Source organism: Zonotrichia leucophrys, chromosome 1 (assembly GCF_028769735.1).
Source record: "Zonotrichia leucophrys gambelii isolate GWCS_2022_RI chromosome 1, RI_Zleu_2.0, whole genome shotgun sequence".
NCBI lineage: Eukaryota > Metazoa > Chordata > Aves > Passeriformes > Passerellidae > Zonotrichia > Zonotrichia leucophrys.
In genome coordinates this window covers 114,532,245-114,559,514 of record NC_088169.1, presented here as the reverse complement: position 1 = coordinate 114,559,514, position 27,270 = coordinate 114,532,245, and the positions used below count along the sequence as shown (strand labels likewise).

Genomic DNA, 27,270 nt, shown 5'->3' with positions numbered 1-27,270 from the left:
CTTCCAAAACATAAGAAAGGGCAAAAATCAGCCTTGATATGATTGTAGGCTCTACAATTACCAACTGGAATCATTCATCACCTTTAGCATGGGAGAGGTAAAGGAATCATACCAACTTGGAATGTCCTTGCCATAACTCATCCTGATGGCACAGGGGCTTTGTGGCCATACTACACTTCTCCCCTGTTTTCTAGAGGTCTTATTCTCTGATTTTACTGTTACTGAGGTCGATACAAAGAGCACTGAAAACAGACTGCAGAACCAAACTGAAAATACATGAACTGTATGCTCGATAGTACTCCATGCCTAAACCCAGTTTGTTTTCTTTCACTGTTACTTTGCACCATTGTCAATTTCAGCGTTCCTTACAACATAGCAGGTATCGCAATTTCTGTCAGCAGCAACACAGAGCTACCCTTCAGTTCCTGTAGTTTCACTCACATCACACTAAAACCTCAAAAAAGCCAAATTGTGCAAAAATAATGTTAAAGGTACAGAAGCCACTCATATTGTGGGAATAGATGCATCCTCTGCAACTGAAATAGAGATGTACATAAAACAAGCAGTTCAGAAAATTCTCCGCTCTATCCAGATGCTTGATAACATGAAACATGATGTTTCATAATCAGGTCTGGGCTCTTTTTTTTTAGTTCTTCCTAACAAAATACTGTATCTTCTGGGCGTGCTATGCATTTTTATTCCTAAGAACAGGATGATTCCCTTCTTAATCCAAACGTAATTTTCTAAAACGCACACCTTACAACCTGAAGAATTAAAATACCGTCTTCGGAGCGACCTGATAAGCATGCACCTGTTACAAAGCTTTTAAATGGGTGTTTTTCAGACAATCACCGAGGAGTATGCAGAAATTAGGTGTTAAGGGCAGTCAGGCACCTTTGAACAGTTCGCTCAACAGCAGCAATTCCCCCTAAGGCGCGATGAGCTCTCACAAACCCATTCTACAGGATCTGCGTTCCGCAGGACCGAAGCAAACCTTAAACCTACACTTCAAATAAAATGATGCTAGCGCTCCACCGCGCCGGGAGGCAACTTTCGCTTCCCTGCTCTCACTCGCACACCCCGGCGGCCGAGGGTGCCCGGGGCACAGCGCAGAGCTCCCGGCAGCCGCGGAGTTATCCCCGGCGGGTCCCGGCAGCGCAGCCCCGCTGCTCCTCCGGCCGCAAACCTCAACTTTTGGGGCGGCAGGAAGGGCTGGCCGCCGGGAGGCGCCCGGTCCCGCATCCCCGTCCGCGGGTGCGGACCCCTCCCTCCATCCATGCCCGCACGGCCCTCGCCCGCCGGAAAGTTGCGGGCAGCCCGGCCCGCAGCGCACCCGCGGCCGCCCTCACTCACCGTGGTTGCTGGCGACGTGCCCGGCGGCGGCGGGGCGCGCTGTCAGCAGGGGGAGGAGGAGGCCGACTCTCCAGAGCAGTGCCCTCGCCTCACTACACCCCATGGCTGGTGCCCGCCGAGCGCCCCGCGACCTCGGCCCGCCGAGGCTGCCCGTGCTCCCTCAGGCCGCCGGGGTCCGCCGCCGCCCCGCCGAGCTGCGCTGCCGGCACTGCCGCCCGGGGCTGCGCGGGCCGGGCCGGGCGCATCCACCGCCGGGCTCCCGGAGCAGGCGGCAGCACGGAGGGCGCCGGGACCCCCGCTGCCGCCCTGCCGCGAGGGGCAGCGGCGCTGGGCACGGGGACGGCTCCGGCAACTTCCAGGCGGTGGCGGCCGGAGGGTGGGGGTCGCGCCCCGCTCCCTCCGCCGGCTCGGGCCGGTGGCACCTTCAGCCCCGCAGGAGCGCCCCTGGCAGCCTCAGCAGCCTCCGGCGCGGCAGCAGCCTCCTCCCCCGGCCGCGCCGCACGGTGCCCCGCATTCCTGGCCGGAGGAAGCGCTGAGGGGCTTCAGGTTCCCCAGGTGGAGCGCGACGAGGGCGACAACGGTCGGCGACTCCTCCTCACGCTCCCCAGTGCATCAAGGAAACTTGCGGGGCGGCATCCCCGACCCTCCGCCGCCGTGCCCGGCTCTGCCGCTCGCCCCTCTCAGTCAGTCTCTGTCTCTCCCCCTCTGCCGCGGAGCAATCAGAAACCAGGCGGCTCTGGTGTGATGCTCGCTGCTCCCTCCTGATTTGCGTGCCGCGCTGCCGGCTGCAGTTTTTTGGTGCCGCCGCTCCCCTGCCGCCCGCGGAGCGCTCGCTCGCCCCCTCCTCCGGCGCGGCCGCGGGGCCGCCCCGCTGCGCGCAGCCCGGCGGGTGCCGGGTCCGCCGGGAGCCAGCGCGGCCCCGCGCCGGGGGCGCTCCGGCACTCGCGCCCCGCCAGCCAGCGGGCGGCCCGGCGCGCCCGGGGGCAGCGGGGGAGGGAGCGAGAGAGGGAGGGCGAGAGGGAGGGATGGAAGGAGAGCGTCGGAGCGGCGGCCCCTCCTCAGCCGCCCGCCCGAGGGGAGCGCGGGGCGCGGTGCGGTGCGTGAGGCGGGCGCGGGAAGCGCCCCCTCGCCTCGGCGCTGCCGGCAGCACGGGCCGAGTGCGGCGGGCTCGGCGCTAGAGGGGGTGCGCGGACCAGGCACGGGCAGAGCGCTCGGGAAGGGCCGCGGCCGCCGCTCCGAGGGGTGCGGGCCCCACCCGCGGGTGGCAGCGGCGCTACCGGGACAGGGGGACCCGCCCGGGGCCACACTGCGCTGCTGCTGCTCCGGAAAGTTACGGCCGGGGCATGCAAGGGACAAACGAGCGTGAGCCGGCCGCGGCCGGGCATCCCCGGAACCCTGGAACATTTACTCTTTTTTTTTTTTTTTTTCCTTGAATAATTTCTCCGCCGGGTACTTGGATGTGTGTGTGCTCATCTGATCTGATCAGATCAGATCGCTGCTCACATCCCCCCCGCCCAGGTGCGCCGGCACCTGCGATGGGCACTGCCCTGTGGAAGTGCCGCACTCCCACCACACTCCACATCCTGGCCTATGTCATTATTATTATTATTATTATTATTATTATTATTATTATTATTATTATTATTATTATTACTACTATTATTATCGTATTATTATTATTATTATTATTATCATCATCATCATTCTAATACAAAGGCAGGGAGAAAAAAAAAAAAAAAAAAAAAAGAAACAACCCAAAGGAAGATACTGATACCCTAATTTCTGAATATGAATCAAACCAGGTGTCTAAATCCACAAGCAAGAGGGGAAAAAAAAAAAGTTAATTCCCAGTGCTTCCCAGTGCTCAAAAATCCCATTGAAGTGAGTGGGTAATGCAGCTACAGGAGTCTACACCAGAGAATAGCAAAGTTCCTGCTGAGGTGCCTAAATGGATGTTCAGAGAAGCTTTGTGTGAGAACACTGAGCTTTGTAATGCAAGAATAAAGAATATTTTAAAAGTTATTAATTCAAGGATTATTTTTAGAGGAGTTGTTCAATGAGCAAAGGCAACACAGAAATACTTATTTGTGGGTATTTGGAAGGATCTTTAAAGAGTCCAGTGAGCCTCCAACATTGCAATATTTCGTATCTGTTTACAATGTTCTATAAGGAAAACTTTTACTCATAAAGAAACTCAACAAGAAAAGCTTGAGGAAATATTTCAAAATAGTGAAAAGTGATTAATATTTTGTCTTAGGTTCAATGTCAGGTAAAAGGAGAAAGTTAAATTTATAGAGTTTGGGTGCTTAGGTGACCTTTGAAGATCCCTTCCAACACAAATTATTCTGACACCGTGAGTCTCAACACTGTTCTGGTTTAGAATTGGCACAGCCAAAAGGAAAGTAGCACAAACTACTTACCAAGGTTCACTTTTTGGGTAAGAGGTGAGAATTCAGACTTCAATTCTTTTGCAGCTCCTGGTTGAGTAGTAGGATGCTTCCCAGCCAGACTGCCATAAAATATTAATGCAGGACATCCTGTGGAAAGGGCCCCAGGTGAAGATGAGTCATTTGGAGCAGTCAAAACCTTTTCCCACATCAGTGGGAAAGGCCAATTATTTAGCACAGCAAAAGTGAACTTAGGTTCCTTCCCTCACTTCTGCTGTTGCATGGTACAGATTTGGAGTTTTACACCAGGCTTTTCCCAGACAACCCCAGCAGCACGTGCATTTATGTGTTTATATGTGTATTTATATCCTTATGTCTGTGCAGGCACTCCCCAGACACTTGTGAGCACTTGTGCATCCTCACGTACACCTGTGTGCACATCAGGCAGGCAATTCCCTCTTCAAGGAGCTTGGAAGGTCTGGCTTCCCATTTCTGTTGCTTTTAAAACAGTTGTGTCAGACTACAGCTGAATACAAAAAGGAGGCAGGGAGAGATGTGACAGGAGCACAGACCAAATGAGTGTGTTTCCTCTCACAGCTTTGCTTCCTGCCAGCCTTGAACTCCGCAAGTCACAGCAAACTGTTGGGGAACCAAACAGCTGAAAAGGATGGGTGGCATTCCCTCCACAGTGTCCCTGCACTAGCTTTTAATTTGAATTTTAACAGGATTTCCAGGGGAACAACTTTGTAAGAACAGTGCTCATTCATCTACACACAGATTAATTTTTATAACTTTGTGTATTATTCTGAATTCCAAATAAAATCTTAACCATTGTGCTTTTCTAGATGTATGCAAACATACTAAATGCAATAAAGGATGGCAAAAATATTAAATATAAAAAAACTAGATTCCTACTTTTACTTTTTTCCCCCTGAAACTTATGCCACTTTGTATAACAAACTTAGAAGTATTAAACAGGATGATTGCATCAGGTAAGATAAAGAAGGGGAACCACAGTTTGAATACCTTCATCTTCAGATTTCTGGAGAGCATGTCTTTGTAGAAGCAAGGAATTCCATATATTACCATTTTTAAAACAAGCCAAAATGTGATCTGCCCTGTGAACAGAAAAACATATGTTCTATTTTTATTATTTTCTTAAATAAAGGGATAATCTTTCTGTTAATAACAAAAACAAACAGGAAATATAGGATATAAATTACACATAATGGGTTGTCCTTTTTTCCTTTGTGTTATTAACTATACTTTGCTTATGTTTAGTGCTGTTAATTACAATGAAACTCTGACTTTCCCAAAAAAAACAAAAAAAAAAAACAAAACAAAAGCCATTAAGTTTTCATTTACATTTCTCATAATGGTCTATTGTGTATTAGTCCTTTGAACCATCACTCTTTGCTGTCTCTGTTTTAAGGTGATCAAAGCAAACATTTTAATTAGGACACTGACCAAGAACAGATTTACACTAAACTTAAAACACCTCTTCCATGCAGCACTCATTAGGATTTGCTGATGTTAAAAATGCTGTGATGTTTGCACCAAGACACCTGCATTAGGGTTTTTTAAAGAGTAGCACTCACAGTTGCTGACTTTAACTACAACCTGTATACTAAGGAAAACACAATGTATTATTGATCTCTTGGAGTCTGAGCAAGAGCTTTTTTAGTGAATAGAACACACTGCTGATTTGGCAGTGTAACAGAAATGAACCTTCCAATAGTATCTGTTTTTTTCAGTTATAAATGACACTTTCCCATAACAATGAAAGTGAATTCCATTTTGTTATACATTATATTCTTGTGTCTGCAGAATTGTACACTTTTTTTGTTGTTGTTTGAATGAGCAGGCCTTTTACTTCAGCAACATCTTATTTTTGGTGTGTTTAATGACAGGCTGACACCAGATTGTTATCAATATTTCTTCTTCCTACAACAGTCCCCAAATATGCTCATGGTATGTACAGCAATTCACATGAAGTGCTTTTAAGTATTTGCAGATTTTGACAATTTTCTATTTTCTATCCCACATCAAGGGAAGCAAAGTAGAAGTTTACTAATTTTGAGGCTTATCTCCTCTCCTATTGTGGATACAGAAAAAAAGAAAGAAAAAGGTATGAGAGTCATAAAGAAAATTTACTATCCCAACAGTTCTTCTAGAAAGACAAGAATACCAAAAGTAGGCTAGATACCTAATTGAATTCTGAATTTACAATATTATTTGAATTATAGAACAACGTCAACACTTAAGTTGTGAATTTAGAGTGCTGCACAACACTTAATATAGGCAATGATTCCTACACATACAGGAAAGTCATTGGCCAAGTGTTGCCTGTTAATTAAGTTCTCTTCCTAGATTACATTTTTCTTTTCAGTTGGCTTGTGTATGTTTGCACCTCTTCTGACCTATTAGTGAGCACACTAATTCTTACACTGCCTTGTGCAATTTAATTAGGCAAAAATGAACCAATTAGAGTAAACCACATTTTGGGGAAATTACTGATAAAAAGTGCAGTATGGTTTCATCCCCATCTTGTTACACGCACAGGCTTAGAAATGCCTCAAATTATTTTTTCACTATAACAAGGTTAGATTATATAATGTACAAAAACTTGTAGGCATTTTTCAAACTTTACATATTGATGTTGCAGAAATACCCACATGCCAACACTTCTTTAATTCCAGTATTTCGTTTTACCTTTCCTTAGTAATTTATAAAATAAACAATATATCCAAATTCTAAAGCTGTGTTACAAACAAGTTAGTTTCCATGCTTTTCACTTGCAATTTCTTCAAATAAATCTGATTATTTGGATAAATAGGCAAAGCAGTAGATACAGTCTAAGTTCATGTTTTGAAGGAAGATTAATATTAATAAAATTGTCCTGGAAATCTTTCAAGAGTAACAAATTGCTTGGCAGGGAATATTTTCAATATTTAAGTTTAGCGAGTGTAATCTTGCTGTGGCAAAGCACAGGGATTCCAGATAAAAACAGAAGAATTAATTAAATCACAGATCCTGAAGGAGAGGATTGGAACATCTAGACCACAAAAAGTAAATATTTTGGCCTTGTCGAGAGTGAAGGAGCCAGTTTTCCTCGTGGTGTTGGCAGAGGTATTTTCAGAGATGTAGATGTGCATGTGTAGCATCTGAATTAAAGTGCAAGAGAGACCAGAATTACAGACTAATCAAACTTTGAAGTCCAAAACAAGTAAACTTTTTATAGAAATGTTTTATCAATCTCACTAAATTAAATAATTCCAGCTCAGTGATTGCAAATTGAGTTAGGTCTCAAAATTATAAAATAAACAAAACGTTCTGGAAAAAAGGAGGCAAAAGCCTTGTAGTTACTAGAGAGTAAACCAGATTCTACTCATTCTATCCAAAAGATCCCTTTGGTATGGGGATGGTGAAGTCAGGACACACAACAAGGCTGTGTTATAACTCCTCCTGCAAATTAGAAAATTTAGGGTTAACAGCACCTAAATCCTCTTAGGTTCTGAGAACATGCATGTTCCATTTAATGATGGCAGTATGATATCTTTTTTTCCATTAGAAGTGGTAGTAAATGCGACCATGACCGACAGTGAAATGATAATGCTGTTAACATTTTGGGTGACACTAAAAAGATTATAGGCTCTGTTTTAATTACAGGGCTTATAATTATACATTTGAGGTTTCCATTGAAATATTATTGCTAAACCTTAACACACTCCCCCCATATTTACAACTTTACAAGAGACTTAAATCTGGACCCTTTTGTGAGGAGGCAAGAACTTAAAACTTATACCATATCCATATAAATGGTGAAACCAAAAGTGAGTTCAGAAATAATAATTCCTCATGTAGGTTTTGATGAAACTGGAGTTTTGCTTTTGTATGGTGTTAGCTATGGACAAATTGAAGCTGTCTGCATCTAAATACCCTACTTGCGATTTATAATGCTTTAGAAAAATGGAAACATTTTCACATTTAGTAGATATTGCTTCTGAAATCAAACCCTGTGGCTATATACTCTTTTACTTGAACTACTACTGTGTGTACTTAAAGATTCAAATCTCCCTGATTGTTTTTCCCTTTTGGTATTTCTGCCTTGTACATGAAAATGAGAAAGCACTGACGCTGGCTCAGTACAAATAACAATAAAGGCAAACAACCAGGCTTATAAAGATGGATCATTTTGCCCTTATCCAACTGCAGCTTAATGCAGGAATTGCTTCAGGCACCTGAGCAGATGTGTTTGCCATTACCACAGATTAATGTTGTGGTGGAACAGTGACTCCTGTACATATTTGCACGATTTTACCAACTGGTGTGATGTGAGTGATACATCCATTTCTTTATGAGCTGATCTGACCTCCTCCACAAGAACCAATTCTCATATAAAATTATGGTAAAGGATGCAATAACTACATCATGCGTGAGGCACAGGGGGAAGATTGTGTCAACATAGGTGATATAATCTGAACAACTCCCACAAATGATAAATCAAATTATTTTCAGTTATATGCAAAGGTCCTTCATCACACCGCCTAACTAATATGCTGCAATCATTTGGTGCTAAATTCTACACCAAATATTGCAACTAATTTGGGAAAAGTATCGGCATCAAACGGACTATCCCAGATCTGAAAACATCTGTCCTTGACACACACACACACACACTGACATATAGAAGTAGCCAGTCACTGTAACTTCAGTAAATTTGGATCTCTCAGGCAGCCTTTACTTTGCCCTCAAAACATGAAAAAGACATCTTGGAATGGAGATGCAAACTTTGCAAAATGGCAATATGTCATAAAATTTAATAATTTAAAATATCCACAAAATATCTAACACTTTTAAACACAATGTTCATTAGTGTCAGAAGGTCTAAAAGTTACCTCTTTGCTTGAACATCACATTGCCTTCCACCATCAATGACAACTCATTTATTGGATATTTGAGGAATGCATTTGGATGTTCCTAGAGAATTTTGCACATAACTGTAGGGAGACATGGGTTTATTCCTCCAGACAGACTATTAAATACTTATTTATGTGTCTTTAAAGCTTTTTAGATTTTAGAGATTATAAATTTGATAACAAATTGAATAGTGATATGTACTGCTGAAGGAACATCCTCAAAGTTTAGCTACTTCCATAATTTTCATATGTGAATTTCCCAGCTTTTTGCATTCTTATGGTTTTTATAAATGAGGCATTTCCATTATTAGATGCAGGGTTGGGACATTGTGATTAACAGATGGGTACAAGGATGAGGTTCCAAGTGCTGTTCATGATAAAGAATTAAGAGAATTAAAGAATGTTGCTATGTGCCTGCAAGTCTATTTCATAAAACCTTGGAAATTCCATTTTTACTTTAATAAAATAACTTCAGTCAAAGCGATAAAGACTAAACTATTACAAATAAAGATTTAAGTGTTAGTCTTGTAAGTAAGCATTGTAAATTTACTATTTTGCTAGTATAAGTTTATGGGTTTAGTGCCTGTTCAGGGCTCCAAAATCAAGTGAGACAGCAAAGTATTGCCAGCATCACTTGCTGTGTGGGTTTCAGGAAGACAAACTCGATTCTGGCCTGACCCTTTGCTGTGACACTGTCACTGAAGTCAGCGATAATCACAGGTAGCTGAAGAGATCATGTAGGCTGCAATTGTCAGGAATGGATCAAACAGGGAGTGACCAAAGGTCAGGAAGTTTAAAAAAGGTCTGATCCCTTTCCTGAACTGTGAATGTCTCTCTTCCCATCCATCTTGCAATAACCTTTCCTCTAAGTACTTTTTTTTTCCTGTGAGAATACAGTTTTGGAATATATTTCCTGCTTGACCGATCACACACAACATTAAGGAAAAATGGGGCACGTTACTGCTGGGAAGTAAGAAACAAAAGACCTTCCAGAGTTTCTCAATGCCAAAGCTATTATGATTTTAACTAAAACTTTGGTAAATGAGAAAGAAATGGCTGCATGTTTTCTAATTTGACCCACACTGATCAACTGTCTGTGGTACAGTGTCAGATTGCAGGTTTTCTTCCTTCAATTTCCACCAAATTAAAAGGACAGATCTGTAAGGGGTCTTTGGAACAGGAGGATTGCTCTGAATAAACAGAGATGCCACTTTCCATCGTAATATATTTTTGGTTAGGTCTGTTCAGGTGTACATGACAGTCAGAGATAAACTGGAGCAGAAATAACCAAAAAACCAATTACCCTGATGTTAAATCTGGTACAAATGAGGTGAAATTTATCACACAGTATATCATTATAAAGGACAAACCCCCCGGAATTACTAAACCACATTCTTGTAAAGTCACAGATCTAGGAGGAAGTCAACCAAGAAAATCCATCTTCTGTTAAAAATTTAGGTGAGAGGGCTTAGTTATCTTTCAGCAAAGAAGTCAATGATAATACTACTAATAATAAATTAAAATCTCAGTTATGTATGACAATTTTGTGCTACCAACCCCTTAGAGAGCTTACTTCAAACTTTGAAACCTCCCTGCTTCCAATGATTGCCTCTACACAGGTGTCTGTGACTTCTTCTTTGCTGTGACTCATTATTTCCTAAGAGCTTAAGAACTTCTGCCTGACTTTGCCAAGATCCTTCCCTGCCACAGCTTCATCTGGCTGCCTCTTTCTAATCCTTGCAGTGTTTGCTAATAATGTGGAACAGGATTTGGACACCTCCTTGCTAGATGGATGGTTGCTTCCATTCACCAGGGTTTATCCACAGTATAATTTACTGTGGTGCTGTGGAAGCTAAATAAAAATCACCAATGTCCATGGGCTATTTGAAAATATCCTGTCAGGGCTCAGAGGGACTGGGGGTAAACAAAGTTCTTCACAGGCTTTGGGGAACGTGTGTTTGTCAACATTTTGTTCTGTAGATTTTATCTCCAATCCACAGTTCTCAACAAAGCATCAGTTGTGACCATCCTGTCCACTGAATTTAGGGGAAAATGGCAGTGTTCCAGTAGGACAGTTGAGCTTGAAAAAGATTATTCGATCTTTAAAAGATTATTAAAACCACCCCCTGAACCTCATATGTTCAACACAGAAATTGTTCCACTTTGGTTCCTGAAATCTCTTCATGTGAATCACCTTAAACACTTTGTCAGCTTTGTTAATAATTACTGTTCATAATTGCATAAGAATGAACATGAATTACAATGGCCTCTAAAAAAAGCCTTTTTAAGTGTCTGCCTAGATGCCAACACTATTTCTGTTACGAGTAAGATATTTCTGTAAATAAAAATGACTAAATATACTTATTGTATATTTAGTATATTACATCAGTCATCAACTGCTGATGTAATAGGAGAAAACTACAATAATAAAGGGTAGGTGTTGCATCTGAGAACCTAGCAACTGAAGAAGTGGCTAAAATCTTACATTATTATTTAGCATTACACACTAAGAATAACCTCATCTTTTGATCTCTGATGTTTATTTAATTCCAGAATTTGAAAGACGTCCATAATCACTGGAACTAAAAGGCAATAAACAGCAATTAAATAAGTATAAACTAGACATTTCAATTTGGAAACGAAACTGCTTCTAAGAGAAAAAGACTCTTTGAAAGAGAGCAAATCTGTTTGAACTGCTGATCATGGGATAATCAGTCAGTCATAATAACTCAAGCAAGAATTTTAAGTACCTTGGCACAGATGCTGTTAATATCTAAGCCTGAATTTTTAAAACATCTTTTCAAGGTGGATTGTTGTTAATTCTGAAATGTTTACTTAATGCTATATTGAAAGGTAACAGTAGGCAGAGGTTAATGGGTTTTGCCCTAAGGGCAAATGTTGTTCTCATGGAGATGAGAAAGGTAAAATAAAATATTGTCACTGATGCTGCTTTAAAAAAATCCATTACTTCTGACTGCTTCAAACAAGCAGTTTTCAAAATACAAAGTACAAAACCATTTCAAATTATTTTATAGCCAGAAGGCAAAAACCAGGTGAGAACAGAGTCCTTACCTTCCTAATATTTCAGAACTAATGGTGACCTGACACACCTTGTTCCAAATACTAAGCAATATCAACCAAGCTAATTTTTCAGGGAAACAGATTAATCTTAAAGATGCATGATGTGAATAATGTGAACACAATCTGAACTGTTAGTGGGACTATGAAATGAGTTTAAATGCTTGTTTAATGGGTAGATTTAACTGCTGTAGGGATTAGGAATGAGGAACAGGACTAAGCTTTTATGGCTCTCTGTTACATACGTGGTGCCACTAGAGGGACATGTACAGCCAAGAGTCACTCACATGGGCTTCAGAAAGAACTGGAGATCATTTATTAGCAAAAATGGAACTATTAATAAACAGTAGTTATATCTATGTGTTTTTAAACACACCTAAAAATGACTCAGCCTTTTCATCTCTGTCTTATCTTATGAGTATCTTAATTAATTTTTTTGTAATGTTGACATCCTAAAAAACTTCAGGAACATAGCTTTATGATTATATCACGTGGCTAAAAATAGACTGTTTTGATTTCTGAATCTGATTTAAGTGCCTTTAAAGTTATCCTCTCTCCCCTTGATTGAAATTCAATTTGTGCAATTCCAAGGGTTTGTTTATTTCTGTGAGCAGGGTGATGTAAAAAAACCAGGATGCAAACAGAGAAGCTCATACATAGAGAGACCATGAATATTCCATGATGCAAAAGGATTGAAGGATTCTCAAATGAATTTTGAGAGGTCTTTGCAGTGATCTGGCTGCACCACATAAGTGAGCTGCTAAAATGGGACAAGGAATTTTCTACCCTGCATTTATAAAGTGAACACTTGAACTGCACTAAAAAGGTATTTCTGTCCTTTTAAGCTTTTCAACACATCTGTTCCAGGTAGTAAAATATGCAACATTAGCCCAAGAAGAGAAACATTGCACTACTATAAAAAAGAAATAAATTGTGAAGTATGTAGCCAAACTATCAGGAAAAAGATATTTTTGTAAGTGCTGCTGTAAAACTCAAAGTGTGGTTAAAATGCTTTGATAGCTGGCTTCATGTTTATTCCAGACAGTTTATATTAGCTAATAGAGAATTAAGTGGGACTGTTTCTTTTTATCATTGAAAGGCTATAGACAATTGAATTTTAGCTATAATTTTAGACCTTATAAAATTTAAAACTTTAAAATCACTGCTCTGAAATTCCAGACACAAATGAGTTGAGTCATTTAAGATAATGATAATTTTGCCCTACTGAAATGGTTGGATCTAATTCAAAGCAGAAAGTGTTATTATCTTTTCTATTACCTCTCTGGTTCATGCAAGCTGTGTTTACTTTATCTAGGAAAATACCATTGGCAGAAAAAGAAACACCTTTAAATCTTTCCAACTTGAATTTTAAAGTATTGCACAAAATATTCTGCTTTCTTATGCCTTTAAAGAACATGTTCCTATTTCTGAATCCAATGGAAAACTTGATAAATCTGTATGCATTAGTGGGAGAGAAAATTATAGTAGATAAAATATTAGAATTGGTCTCTAAAATAGTATTAGTTTAAGAAGAGTGCAGACAACTTTACCATGTGCTTCTTAAAATGGATCAAGAGTACTGAGAAAATATATTCCTAGCTTGACCAACAGTTTAATTTTATGATATCTCCTCTTCACGTTTTTACAAATTTTATTTAAATTATTTTTACCCTTGAAATACCTAAGAACAGGTCCAATATTTTCATGTGAGTGTGTGGCTTTTCTGTTAATTATTTTAAGGAGAACTACAAATTTGACAGCAGACCATTCAGTTAAGAAGATTATTCACCTTGCCTCCATGAAAACAAAAACAATGAAAAGGAAACTCCATTTTAGAACACTTAGATTAAATCAGCAGCATAGGTAAAACTTTCCTGCGAGGAACTTTTTCCAGCCACCTCTGTTAATATTCAAGAAGAATAAAACATGGCAAATTCTGGACTGTGGTGATTTATTGGCTACTGGGCACTCAAGTGGTTTCTTCTCTCTTTTTGTCCATGAAAAGTTGTCACTCACCCTTAATTTACATCTCATGTATTTCCTGAGTGTGCAACAGAGGCTTAGCCTGGAAAGATAAGTTGACTTTTCTGCCTCCAAAAGCTGCTCAAAAGTACTGAATTATTACTCTGCCTCTGATGGTTATCAAATATTCCACTGTGTATTATCTTATTCTGGCACAAATAGCTGGACTTACTGAAAGAGGATTAATGGATGGGATCTACACTCTGAGAAAATCAGATTTTTTTTTTTCAAAGTTATGAGGTGTGGCGGTTACTTGTGTCTATTGAAAGGTTACTTCAACCAACAATGTCCTGGAATATTTCCACTTCTATTACAGATTTTGGATTTGGATCTAATTATAAGAAACAAAAGAAGAGTGCAAAACCAGGTAAGTGAGTGACCAGGTAAGGAAGAACAAAATCTTTATCTGGTTATTTTGAGGCTGCACTGACACCTTTGTGAAAGGCAATATTGGAGATGTGATTTTTTGCAGAGCCAGGCAGGAGCAGCGACTGGGCACTGTGCAGGGAAAAACTGTTCAGGATGCACAAAATGCTGAGAGGCTGCAGCACGCAGCAGCTGTGCGCTGTAAATTCACAACCCAGACTGGCAAAGCTCGCAGCCAGGTTCTGCAGGCATTAGAAATGTGCAGTGCTGCACCACATCTTTTTCAAGCTACTTAAAGGGATTTTTTTTTTGCTATTCAGTACAGCTGCCCTTGACACAACAGCTAATTCCTAGAATGACACCAAAACAACCAAACCCAAACCAAAAAAAAAAAGAACAAAAATCCATAAGAAAGTTATTCATACATCCAAAGTAAAATTTACCCCATTAAGCAACAAGAAAAATCAAAAGATAGAGCTGGACACTTTAACTTTTGAGGAGTTGTTGAAGCTTGTAATTCAGATACATTCATCCAAATATAATTTTGTAGTGTTACAAATACCTGAGGTTAGGAAGAGAGGACTTGCATAACTAAAGATTTGGATGGAAATCTACAATTAAAAATTGTTTACATTAAGTGGATTAAATGGAATAGTCTTGGTTTTTTTTTACATTATCTGACACTATCTAAAGAGGCACTGTTACTAAAGGAGTGTGAAGTGGGAAAAATGAAAAATGTAAGAGAGGCGGTTCAATTTCTCCCCCATTCATACTATTTTAAATCTCTAAAAAGGTTAAAATTCACACATATCACAAAATACGAAAAAAAAAAAAAAACTAAATAAGCAGTAACATTTAACAGTAATTGGAATATCAGAAAATCTTTTGCCATTAGGAATTTAGGAGCACATATTAAGTCAAACCACTTAATCTCATTTCCTTCTCCCTTCATAGAGAAATGTGTTGGAGATGAAATTTCAGTACCAGAACTGGTCATCAAGTTATTCATCATTTTATTACTGGTATTCCTGACACCAGAATTTGTGTTCTGGATTACTGTTGCCTCCATAAGGTTTTGGCATTAGATTTTAACTTAAATCTTGCCAAAGGCAATATATAGATGGGACAGGCTTCTGAAAATTATTTCAGCTGAGAAAACATTCTTACTCTTACTGATAATTTACTATCAGAATCAAAATTCTCATTTCTGAAGTCTTTTGTGGTGTGGTCATTCCATGGCTAGTAAATTTTTTTTAAATTTTCTAATTCCTCACATCAGAAAGGTCCTTCTCTTTCTAAATATATTCATTATTAGTATATTCTTATCGTTTTGCTTAAGGTTTATGAGCACTTCTCTGATTCTTACTAGTTGATATGAATGCTGGAAAGCACTTAAGCATCCTTTGGGGCAATAATTAAAAAAAAATTAAAAAATTAAAACAGCTATTTCTAAGAGTATTTGGAGATGAACCCTTCTTATAAAAAACCATGAAATCTGGAAGAGGTATATGTGGGAAAGGATCTCTCCTTCAACTCTCCTCTATTGTTGGACAATTACATTTATGCATTGTATTCTTAGAAATACCAACTAACATTAAATTCATATAAAATCTTCAGAGTTTCAGAAAAACTACTGTGAGGTTCAAAGGTCATGAAAATATCATGTCATATATTCTGAGGGCTGTATTTCTCACTTTGTTATATTTATCTTTTTGTGACTTAAATGGAACTTAATAACTTATAAATTTGCAACTTCTTTCTGTAATAGGTAATATATTTCCTAATTTCTAAACACCAGAATTCTCTCGAGATCCACAGAAGTAATTTGTTTTATTAGATTTACTATCTTTTGAAAAACAAAATAAATTGCTGTGAGAATAACATTTATGAGCATAGTTTAATAACAGGCTTTGATTTCTTAAGTTATATTGATATATATTGATATATTGCATATCAAAAGGTTTATATGGAGTTGTGTTTGTACTAACTTCACCTTTCAGGTGTTCACAAGATTCTTATCAGTGTTCTCCAGTGTCTTCTAATCTTTGGACCCAAGTCATAAGTGTCATAGGCTAAATGGCACTTATGGGAAATTTATTAAACTGCATGAAAAATGTCATTTTGACAGAAAACTTCTTCCTTTATGTTTATCCCTTTTGGAATCTGACACACTCAGGAGCACCCTCTGCCTTGAGGCATCTCCAGCAGCACTCAGCAAAGACATTCTCCATCAAACCCGAGTCTGGCAGAGCCTGGTGCAGTCATGAACCCTCCCTGGGGCACACAGGGACATCAACCCCTCTTTACAAACCACCAGGGGCCACTGGCCTGGCTCATGCTCAGCTGCTGCTTTTGAGCAAACAGAATAATCACAATTCCTGGGCATCACAGCATTCCAGCTTTTAACCTCCAGAGTCTCCTGGACACATCTCACTGGTGAGATCAGAGATGATTTGTTGTTAATGCCAGGTCCAACAGCCAGGTTTTATTCTGGGTACAGATCATAAAATACATTTAGAAGCTTGAGCACTGAGTTATGAGCGCAGTGTTTGAGCATAAAACTTTTAGCGGCTGGATTCTGTAGTTGAGTTTAGTCTCAGTTTACACATTTAAATTTTCTCCAATGCATATGGGAATGATGACAGTCTTTAGAATGGAATTCACACAAGTAAAACACCAGGGGATGTCTGAACTAGGAATAGGAAATGATCAGATTTTTTTTGTTGTTGCTGATTTCTAAAATGTGTTTTTTCAGTTAGAAATTTAGATTCCTAATGCCACAGATTTGTGGTGCAGGGTGGAAGAGAGGGCAAGGTTTGTGTTTTGCACTACAGATGGGAGAACTGCTTCCTACATCTATAGTTAGGGTTGCTTGTCCCTTGAATTTGCATTGTTTCTTTATCATATAATGAGGAATGTACAGGTTTTTCTCGATCTTGTTTTTGTTGAGCTTTTTTTTGGGTAGGTATTTTATTTATCTGGTTACATTTTTGTTGTTTTGGGGGTTTTTTGCTCATGATCTAAACAAGGAATTTCCATACCTGTATATTTCTGTTGTGGGCTGGTTTCTATGGAAAGAGTCTAAGAGTGGGTGGTGTATTTGGGAGAATATTTTGCCTCCTCTTTTAGCTGTTGCCATCATCCCCTTAAGGTTTTATCTCTTTAGAAAGTTGCACATGAAAATCAAAGAGGAAAACAAAAAGTGTTTATCACAACTGATACACCAGAAAATGACTTTTGAGCTGCAGACGGATTGAAAGAACAATATCAAATGCTGAGATTTTTCTGAAATTTCCCAAGTTTACAGATGTAAACCACAACATCCCCTGTGTGGCAATGGTTAAAGCCTGTGTTATTGGAGGGAACAGAGTTATCAGCAATAGGAAACTCCTTGAACTTCTGTTACAGTTAAGGAGCCTTGAAAGAGCCTTTTGGGAAAAAAAAAATCTACATTTCCATATCTTAAAAATGGACCTGTTAAGCTTCATTTCTTTGATCACAGGTTGCTTAACTCCTGCAATGAGGATGTACAACTTTAATTACATCTTCTCACAGTGGAACCCAATGCATTTTTCCACAGGCACATGAGCTACAATTTTGATATTGGTCAAAATTATTCCTTCTTAATATTCCATTCAATTCATTTCCTGCTAATATTATCATTTGCCATGCATATAGACAATTTTTTCCTAACACATCTGTTTAAACACTTCTGTTTTAAATTTGCACAGTGTATATTCTATTGTTGGACAATTACATTTATGCATTGTATTCTTAGAAATACCAACTAACATTAAATTCATATAAAATCTTCAGAGTTTCAGAAAAACTACTGTGAGGTTCAAAGGTCATGAAAATATCATGTCATATATTCTGAGGGCTGTATTTCTCACTTTGTTATATTTATCTTTTTGTGACTTAAATGGAACTTAATAACTTATAAATTTGCAACTTCTTTCTGTAATAGGTAATATATTTCCTAATTTCTAAACACCAGAATTCTCTCGAGATCCACAGAAGTAATTTGTTTTATTAGATTTACTATCTTTTGAAAAACAAAATAAATTGCTGTGAGAGTAACATTTATGAGCATAGTTTAATAACGGGCTTTGATTTCTTAAGTACACCATGATTAAGTATTGAAGATATACTGCAATGTTTTATTTTTTCTTCCATTAGAGATTGCCTATTACACCATTTTCAGGCCGTAAATTATTAACGCCTGTTGAGCATTCTGCCTTGAATAATTTATTTACTATGGAATTGTAAATTGCAATATTCTGTCAAATTTCAGGCTACCCAATAAAAACAATCCAATTTATTAAGCACTGATATTATTGGTTACATGGGATTCCCCAGTAACTCGTAGACAGCACTAAAGGATCTTTACTCTAGAATGAGAAAGGGAAAGATTAAACTGGGCAAAAAGTCAGGAAATTAATGAGTCTGAGAGGTTTCTAATTGAGGCAGTGAAATCACATTCCAAACCCTAAAAACTTTGCATATTTACCATTTGATTGGTTATAACATGTCAGAGATTTTGATTACAGTCTAAAGCAATTGTCATTTAATTGACTGTTTTATTTACATAGCAACAACTGACAGCAGTGGTTAGCTGTCTTCTGAAAATCAGTGTACAATTTGCATGAGCTAATAAAAAAATTGTATTCCAAAAGGAGAATGTGTGACTGCTTTTTCAAGTAAGAGATATGTTGGAAAAATAACTGTAATCTTTCTTTCTTGTTTCAGTCTCTGTGAAACCAGGAAAAATAAAGCTTGGGTGCTTTCCAATCCAATATGGAAAGTATTTCTTTATCAAGGTTAGTTCCATTAAACTTTATGGAAGCGAATTTTCTGAGTAAGGCAAATAAGACTTGGCCAATGAAAGAACAATTATGCATTCTTTGGAAAAATAAACTAACATGCTGTCTGCCATGACAGCCCAGAGCTGGATTCCTGCTGACCCACATGGGCTGTTCAGTGACATCCAGGGACACTGTTCTGGCATAATCCATTCCACAGTGAGCAAAAAAGTGAACAAAAAAGGGAAAACCTTGTTCTCACAAGAGATAAACCAACCCCCTGTTTGACACACGGTTGAACAGCTGTGAAGGCAATATAGTAATGGATATTTATTTGAATAATAGACACATTACAGGCCAGATTCTTCGTTCTGTGCTTTCTAGAATGTCATTAGCCATGATCCTTCCCAATCTTATGCTTGGTTCTAATTTTTCTGTTTGAGAGGTGTCTGCCATGCCCTAATTATCCTTTTAAACTGGGCCAGTGCAGAGTAACCATCTCCAAATCCAATGGATTTCAGTAGTGCAGAGAGCAGAAATGAGCAGTTCCCAATTCCTGCCCTGATATACACAGATTGCACACCCAGAGGATGATTTACTTCTGTAAATGCTGGACTGGCCTCCTTTAAATGGCTCTCTATTAACGCTGCTTTATTTTATTTATTAAGCAATTTTTAAATTAGTTTTAAATGGAAGACAATAGATTTACATCAGACAGAGTCAGATATTCCTTACTGATTGCAAAGTGGATTATGCTGTCTATGAAATTATATCTGCCTTCTGCCTTTCCAGAAGAAAAGATTGGAAAGTAAAACTCCTGCACATTACAGCAAGATATTCCTATTTTTCTGATGGCTACAAGTGCAACAAGCTTCAGTTTGTTCCAAAACCTAACTACCATTTAATTTCAAGCACTCTATCCACACTTTTTCTTTTCCTTCCAAGAAAAAATGAGTTCCAATACCAAGTGACCGCGTGGTTGCCTTTTTGCTTTCCAAACTGAAAGCAAGGAAGATTTCAGTTATTCAAACCAGCTAAACGATTCAAGATACAAGCAAAACTGACCTGGATGGATACTAATTAGCGAAAATTGGATTTATGGCTGTTTCCCAGTTTTCCAGCCACTAGAGGGCAAGGTTTTTCTGTGTCTTATTCCATGTGAGGAAGAATTTGGCTCCTAACAGGTAGATGTTATTTCCTTTTAATCACATGTGGCCTTGAACATGCCAATCAACAAAGTATGTTTGAACTGGAAGACTTTCACCACTGTGGAACAGCATTAAAGGAACAAATAAAATCTGAGATGCCTACAGGAGGATTACAAGAGGATTCTCTTAAGTTGGCAGTCATAATAAACATCAGCCTACATTAATTCAATTCCTCACTAACTTAAAGTATGCAACCTGCACCGTTTTGTCAGTTGTGTTATTGAGTTCTTAAATGTACCAATGTCATCTGGAATAAGGAGGGCCAGTCCTTCAAACCTCTGGAATTTGAAAGGCAATGTTTATTCTCAGATCAAAACAGGTCAACTTCTATTTTTTATAAAGAGGTGTATGGAACCTTCTCTTTGCTTTTCTTCTGCTTGTGGTTATTCCTTTAATTTTCTTGGGAAAATGTATTTCCTCTTCCAAATGAGAACCTCTCAGTTTTTCCAACAGAAATTTAATCCCTTTATTTTTTTGGTATTCTACCACTGTGATTTTTAACACATTCTGATTTTTTTGTGCGTTATTTTTGTGTAAAAAAACCCCCCAACTTTAAAATTGTATCTACTTCTAACCTCCAGAGATTTAATTGCTCTTCCTCCTTGGTGATTTTAGACAGGGGGAACATTACAAAGCTCAGCTGTGAATCAATGCAGAAAAATTATTTGAAGGGCGCATTTTCATTTGCATAGATCCTCAAAATTACTGTGTGGTCCTCAAGAAAGTCCATCAAACAGATATAGGAAACAAAAATACAGCATGAATTTATGTAAGAAAGAATCCAGAAGCAGACTGAGTTGCACTGTAGGAAAAGCTGTGTCTATAAGGACTGGAAAATAAAGGCCATAAGAATGTCTCAGTTTCTTTTATCTAAGTATATTATCTTTCCTGCCACATCTTCTTTAACAGATAAGATAGGAAAAAGAACTGAAACCCTTCTGTACAGCTGAAATTCTACCCTGGAGAGGTGTTCAAGCTGTGAGAGCAGTAATATATCTGCAGTCAGAGATTCTGACTCTCAGTAGCCCCGTCAAGTCAGCAGAGCTTTACAGTGCCAGGGAGGGAAGCACTCAAAGTGGGAAGGGAGATAAAACATTTACAGCTGCCTCTCCATTTGGAATATATTGCCTGCTACTACCCTGGGTAGTCTCTGCCGTCAGAAGTGTAGTTTCCCAACTGAAAAGAAATTTTAAATGCCATTTTCAAATATACATGATTTTAAGTCTTTCCAAACAAAAATGTAATAATGCTAGCTGAGTAAAATCTCATTGTTCTATATAAAAATATGAGCAATGGGGGACCAAATTACAGGAAAGGTCTGTCATTGCTTTATTTTGTATTCCACTCTAACATTTTAAATTGAGTAAAGACTCAGGAGAGAAACTGTAAACACTCCACTGAATGCATTGCTTATACCAGTCTAAGAATGCAGCAGCCTGTAACAGTCAATACAATAAAATATAGTATAATATGGCCTTTAAAATACCGCATAGGAATATATCTAAGCCACCAATAAAACAAAGACAGTTTGTTTTCCTTCAGCTGAAGCCACTGGTGCCTTGCCATGAGGGCACCCTGTCCCCTGCCCCATCAGAAATTATTGTGACAATATCAAATGGCACAAAGTTATTTGGGATGTCTTTAGAAGGTGGATGGATGAGGTGAGAAGTTTTCACTATAGTCCCTCCAGCTCTGTGCATCTCAAAACACATAAAATCCTTGGCAAGTAAGAGCTTACATGAATTTTATATAAATATAGGGATTTCATTGTTGCACTTGTTAGAAGGCAGTGTGAAATGGAGGAGGGAAAATCTGCACAGCTGTGCTCTGACATTTTTAAGTAGAACTTCTGTTCACCAGTCTCAACTGCTTTCAGGGCACCATTAAGCTTATTCCTCCTCATGTTAGCAACAGACATGAATTGTTTGTAAGGACAACTATATTTCCCCCAATCCATTAGTCTGGTCATTTCATTACAGCATAAAAAAATTATCATTTTTGCTCATATAAAACGTGGAGTTTAGTAATTAATAATTTTAAATCTGCAGAAACTTTGATGGCATTGCAGATACTTTTGTATACTAAATAATGTATAGGGAATAACATTTATCACAACTATTTGCTTTCTGGTGATTGAAGCAGTGTCAAAATTCACCATCTTTCAGTGTGTGTCGTTAGTACATTCTACATGACCAAGCAGATTAATTGTTTGTCTAGTAAAAGTAACAAGTGTAATTGCATGGGTTTGCTCACAGCATTTTGATTTACAGCTTGAGTCTCTCAAGGACAAAATTATGACTGTTCTCTTTATAAATAAAAAGGAAGTGATATGATGGCTTGTTTAATTAATATCTTCTAATTATTGCATTTTTTCCTTATGTGTTTATCAGAACCTAATATATTTGTGGCTTTTTCTTCCTAAAAGTCTTTTAAAAGATGCTTCTGCTTCTCCCAGGGACAGAGTCAAAAAATTAAAGATTCAAAATGTGGCATAATGAAAAAAGAAAGCCTTGCCTAAAACCTTTAATTTCTTTCCGAGGGTTTGCTCTTTGATTTTTTAAGACATAGGGTAATGACCTTCAACCAATTTCTCCCTGTTTGGGAATTTGCTCTCAGTGTTTTGTGTGTTTTCTTGAGATGTTTTGGTGAGCTTTTCACATATTCACACACAAGCCTGAGGTGACATGAACTGGAAAACACAGTTCACATATTAAATTAGCTTTCTCTAAGGACACATTTCTAAGAATTGCTTTCTATCCCTAGCTATAGGTTATGGGTATGCAATTGCTTTATCTCACCAGAAATTCCAAAATCCTGCTTGTTCCTAGGCCAACTGTGTGAACCCAAATTCTCATGGGTGACTGGAAAGGCATGACTTGTTCTGAACAGGGTAAAAGAAAAGCAAGAAGGGACTCCAGATACTTTCAGCAAATCCATAACACTTTATGATCCTTTGTAAAGCAAACTTCAAATCCAAAACTTTAGAAGTTTACTGTTCAAAACAGTGTCCAACAAATTTTTCAAATAAAATTTGCAAAGAAAAACAGCAACAAAAAAATTCCAGCAGGTCAATGGTTGGTGTTGCTATAACATACAACATCATGGACACATTTTGTAAGCTTTGTATTACCTGGCTTTGATCTCATTTACAATTTCTGATTTCAGGCCAGTTAATGCTGCTGTGCCACCCCAATATGCACGGTAGCTGTGTCACTGGTACAGCTGCCTGATTACTCTCAAATCCCGGTGGTAGCTGCTCTCCTAATGAGCCAGGATAAAATCATTGAGAAGTAATTGTGTGCAGGATTTACAGATAACTCTCTGCTCTGCAACAAAGCAACCTTGACAGACAGTAAAATTTCTAAGGCAAGATACTCCTCCCTCCTTCTTTAATGAGCTATAGATTTTTTAATCTGGGGGTTTTGGTGATGGGCAGGATGAAGAGATATCTGTGTGTTATACATGGCTGTATTTGCACTGACAATGGGAATATAGGAGCCAAACCCAGCTCTCAGTCACACCAGAAGTTCTGTGTTGCTGTTTCCTGTGGTAATTTTCAATACCAAATCCAAAAGCATATTTGCTTTCCAAGGACGGGCTCTGTTTTCTACTAACCTTTTGTCTAAGTGAAAACATATAAACCCAGGACTTGAGTTACACAGCAAAACTGGAAGAAAATCTACTTCCAGTTTGTAAAATAATTCAGGACATTTTTGTAGCAGCAGATTTTCCATCTCTTGAGGATGGAATGCAGCTATATCATGGATATTCAAAAACCAGCCAATGTCTCAAAAAGAATAAGGAAATTAAAGATAAAAATTACATAAAAGAATTGAAATTTTGTTAGTATACTACATTCACCATTAAACACAGACTGTCTGACACTAATTTTGTAATAGCATCTATGAAAATAGGAAAACTCTCAGACTCTTAATCTAGGAAAGAAAAAGAAAGGAAAAAATACCAAACAAAGGAGACTCATAATTCCTTGCACATTTTAATACCAAGAGTGATAATGCACATCTAGTCAAACCTACTGACTCAGTGGATTTTGTTATATAAAGAGTCTAAATCAAGCTCAGTGTCGTTTAAAATTCTCTGTCTGTAGTTTTAAATGCAAGCTGTGGTCTTGCAGCATAAATTAATTGGATGAGGTACTTAGTGTAGCTAATGCAGGAAGTCAGACTTAATAATCAGCGTGCTCCTGCCTGCCCTTAAAATCTATGAAATGCCAAACAAATACTTTAGCATGAGATCTACTATAGATGACATTCCCAGGAGAAAAATCTGGCCTTTGATTTTATGTATCTATCAATACCTGAAGAGAAAGGTCTTTAATATATGGTTCTGGTCAAACTAAAGGAAATCTCTGATGTATGAAAGGTAAAGGTCAAATGACACTTAATAAAAATTTCAACACTGGAAAGTGAGGAAATTAACTTTGTTTTATAACTGGCTTCCTGCTATCCAAAAGAAGAGCTGGATTCTGCATGTTAAGTCTGTGCCTTTGCTTCACTGACCACAAATCCTCATTTTTCCTGGACTGGACACCCAACTAAGGCAACACAATTGTGTGTGCTCTGCAGTGAAAAACAATTTTATTTCCAATGTACCAAATGTTTAACATTGAGCCCAATTAACCACATTTGAGCATTTAACCCAGGAAGATGAGATGGATGGGTTTGTACTTGGTGTGCCTAATGTGAGGATACTGGAGTAGCAGCACCTGTGCACTCTTTGCCTCACCTCTCAAAATTCATCTCTGTTTAATTCAGCTCTTTGTCTTCCTGATGTTAAACAGCACAGGACTGGGATTTCATTAAAATGAAAATAAACAAGGTTTTTTCCTAAGTGTAGTTTTGTGAGAAAGGCTTGGGGAAAGTAAAGGAGGGTCACAAAACACCCATAAATCCATCCATGCCCAAGTCCTAATATAAACTCATTGCTCGAGGACTAAACTAAAGAAAAACCTCCTTTCACATTCTACTCTGGGCAAGAAACTCCAAGAAAAAGGCCACAATATTGTAATTCCCCTCACAGCAAAAGGGAAAGAAATGAAAAGAACTAAAGGACTAGAAGGGCCTTAAAGTTTGGGGGTTTATATCACAGAGACAATGTTTAAAAATCTTTGATATCAAAGTTTTTGCAGAACTCTTAACAAATAATAGCTGGTCTTATGAAAGGAAGCTCTGTAACATTGTTTTAATTAGTATTTTAAAGAGTTTTTACTGCTTATTTCCCTTGCAAATTTTTTTTCCTCCCTTTATAAAAATATGATTTTGGTAGTCATTTGGCTCACGATTGCAAGCAGAGAAAATTAAATCCTGAGCACCAGAGCAGCTTAGTGCCATTTTTTTTCTGGGTTCTGTTGGTAACTTGAATCAGTATTTCAGACATTCAACTCTTTAAACCTTAACCAAGCTGTGATAGAAGGCAAAGTCAGAGCAGTAAAATGAGGTAGAAAACACACCTGGTGTGTCATTCTCCTCTCTGAATGCAGCAAATCTTTCCTGCATGGACACTCAGCAGACAGAACCTGCTTATTTTCAAGATCATTAATTAAGAAAACTGAGCTTAGAGGAATTTCTAGCTTTCTTTTCAATTCATGCAAATTTTCATGCAAGAGATATCCGGCGTTTCAGCATATGCAGAAGGCAGAGGTTTAGGGAAGGAACAAACCTGTGTTCCTTATTGAAGTTTGGGGTTCAATAAAAAAATCCCCACACCCTCTCTTTCCACTATAGTAGTTAATCACACTTCACATGTCTATAGTCAACAGATCAGCAGCAGAAAATAAGTAATGGACTTTATGTGCTGCCAACACCAGAATATGACAACCATGGCATCTCCTTTAAAATGCCAGCAGCAGCTTTGTCTCTGCCACTGGTAACATTAAATGTGGGCTAATGTCACACTTGGTGGGCTGCTGGCTGCTTGGAGAATAATAAAATCATGTCATCTGAGCTGATACATTACACACAGACACACAGATACATCTTTGAAAAATTATAATCACATAATGAATTGCATGTTTAAAATAGTGAAGAGTTAAATGTGATTATTAGAGTATCATTGCAGGCAATAATATTTTGTAAATGTCTGGTTTGACTGCATGCATGGATAAGCTACTCAAATGTTTCTGGGAAAATCTTAACAGAGGAAAAGGAAGGCAAAAAATGCTTTTTGAAGAGCAATTTAGAGAAAAGGAAAATCAGAGGTACCGCAGATTTTGAAAACTCATTTTGAGAGTAGGAATATCATCTGCAAGATAAAAAAAATCTCTAATATCTATATACATGTGATCAGATGAAAGATAACATTTCTCAATGTGAAAATGTGCTTATTAAGTACAAAGCAAAGTCCTTGATTAAACAATGGAACATTTTACAGCTTTTCAGCCTTCGAATGCTGTCTTCATCTTTCCTCATTCCTGGCCCTTTATTTAAGGGTAACCTTCAGGAATGAACGGATTCAGTTCAGCTCAGACAATTCCTTCCACTGCTGCAGCTCTTGCACTCAGCTCAGGTAAAGGAGCTGAACACATTGACCAAGTTCAGGGATATTTAATAAGTCCTGGCCACTCCTTCCTTGCAAAACAAAGTTTCTTTCTTTCTCACTGCTATATTGTATAGAGAGAGAATATAGTCACAAACCAAAATTCAGCAGATGTTTAGAACATAATTACCTTCCTATCAGCCAGAAAAATGCCCGAGCGCATTGGAAAAGTTCAGTTTGGAGGCAGTTCCAGCACTGTCAAAGCAGCTAAACAAAGTTTCAAGTAATTTCTAAATCTAAAGCCAACTACATGCCACACCAATTGATGCCTTAAGGAGCTGGCACAGAGGCTGGATGGAGTTAAGGGGAATAAAGTGGATTTTTATTGAAGAGCCTTCAAAGGACCAGAGCCGCAGTCCTGGCTCTGCCCAGGTGGCTCCAAGATGGAAGCAAAAGAGAGCTTGGTCATGAGATCTCACATTTTTATAAGTTTTAGTCCATTTTCCTACAGGAGCCAACTGTCCAATAAATAGCTTCAAATGATGAAGTTTCCTCCTCATTGCTTGCTTGCCCACCCTCTCCTTTTCAGCTGTTCATGCTTTGGGCCTGAAGTTTGAAGAGATTGTCCTTGAGCCCCCAG

The 27,270-nt window shown here is 38.7% G+C and overlaps 1 protein-coding gene across 5 annotated transcripts in view; it reads right to left on the bottom strand.

The window, feature by feature from the left end:
- The window catches only part of EPHA6 (EPH receptor A6), a 603,925-nt gene that overhangs the window by 364,116 nt on the left and 212,539 nt on the right, over positions 1-27,270 (bottom strand). For 4 of the 5 annotated variants that reach the window (XR_010442290.1, XM_064728221.1, XM_064728244.1 and 1 more), the window contains 2 exons: positions 4,767-4,858; positions 3,774-3,890 (listed from right to left, as the gene is read on the bottom strand). Coding sequence is in view for 4 of the 5 variants with exons in the window: in XM_064728221.1 (XP_064584291.1) it covers positions 3,774-3,890; positions 4,767-4,858 (209 nt within the window). In the remaining variant the exon portion in view is untranslated. Of the gene's footprint in view, positions 1-1,353; positions 2,320-3,773; positions 3,891-4,766; positions 4,859-27,270 lie in introns of those variants that run through there. The other variant, XM_064728230.1, reaches the window with a different exon arrangement.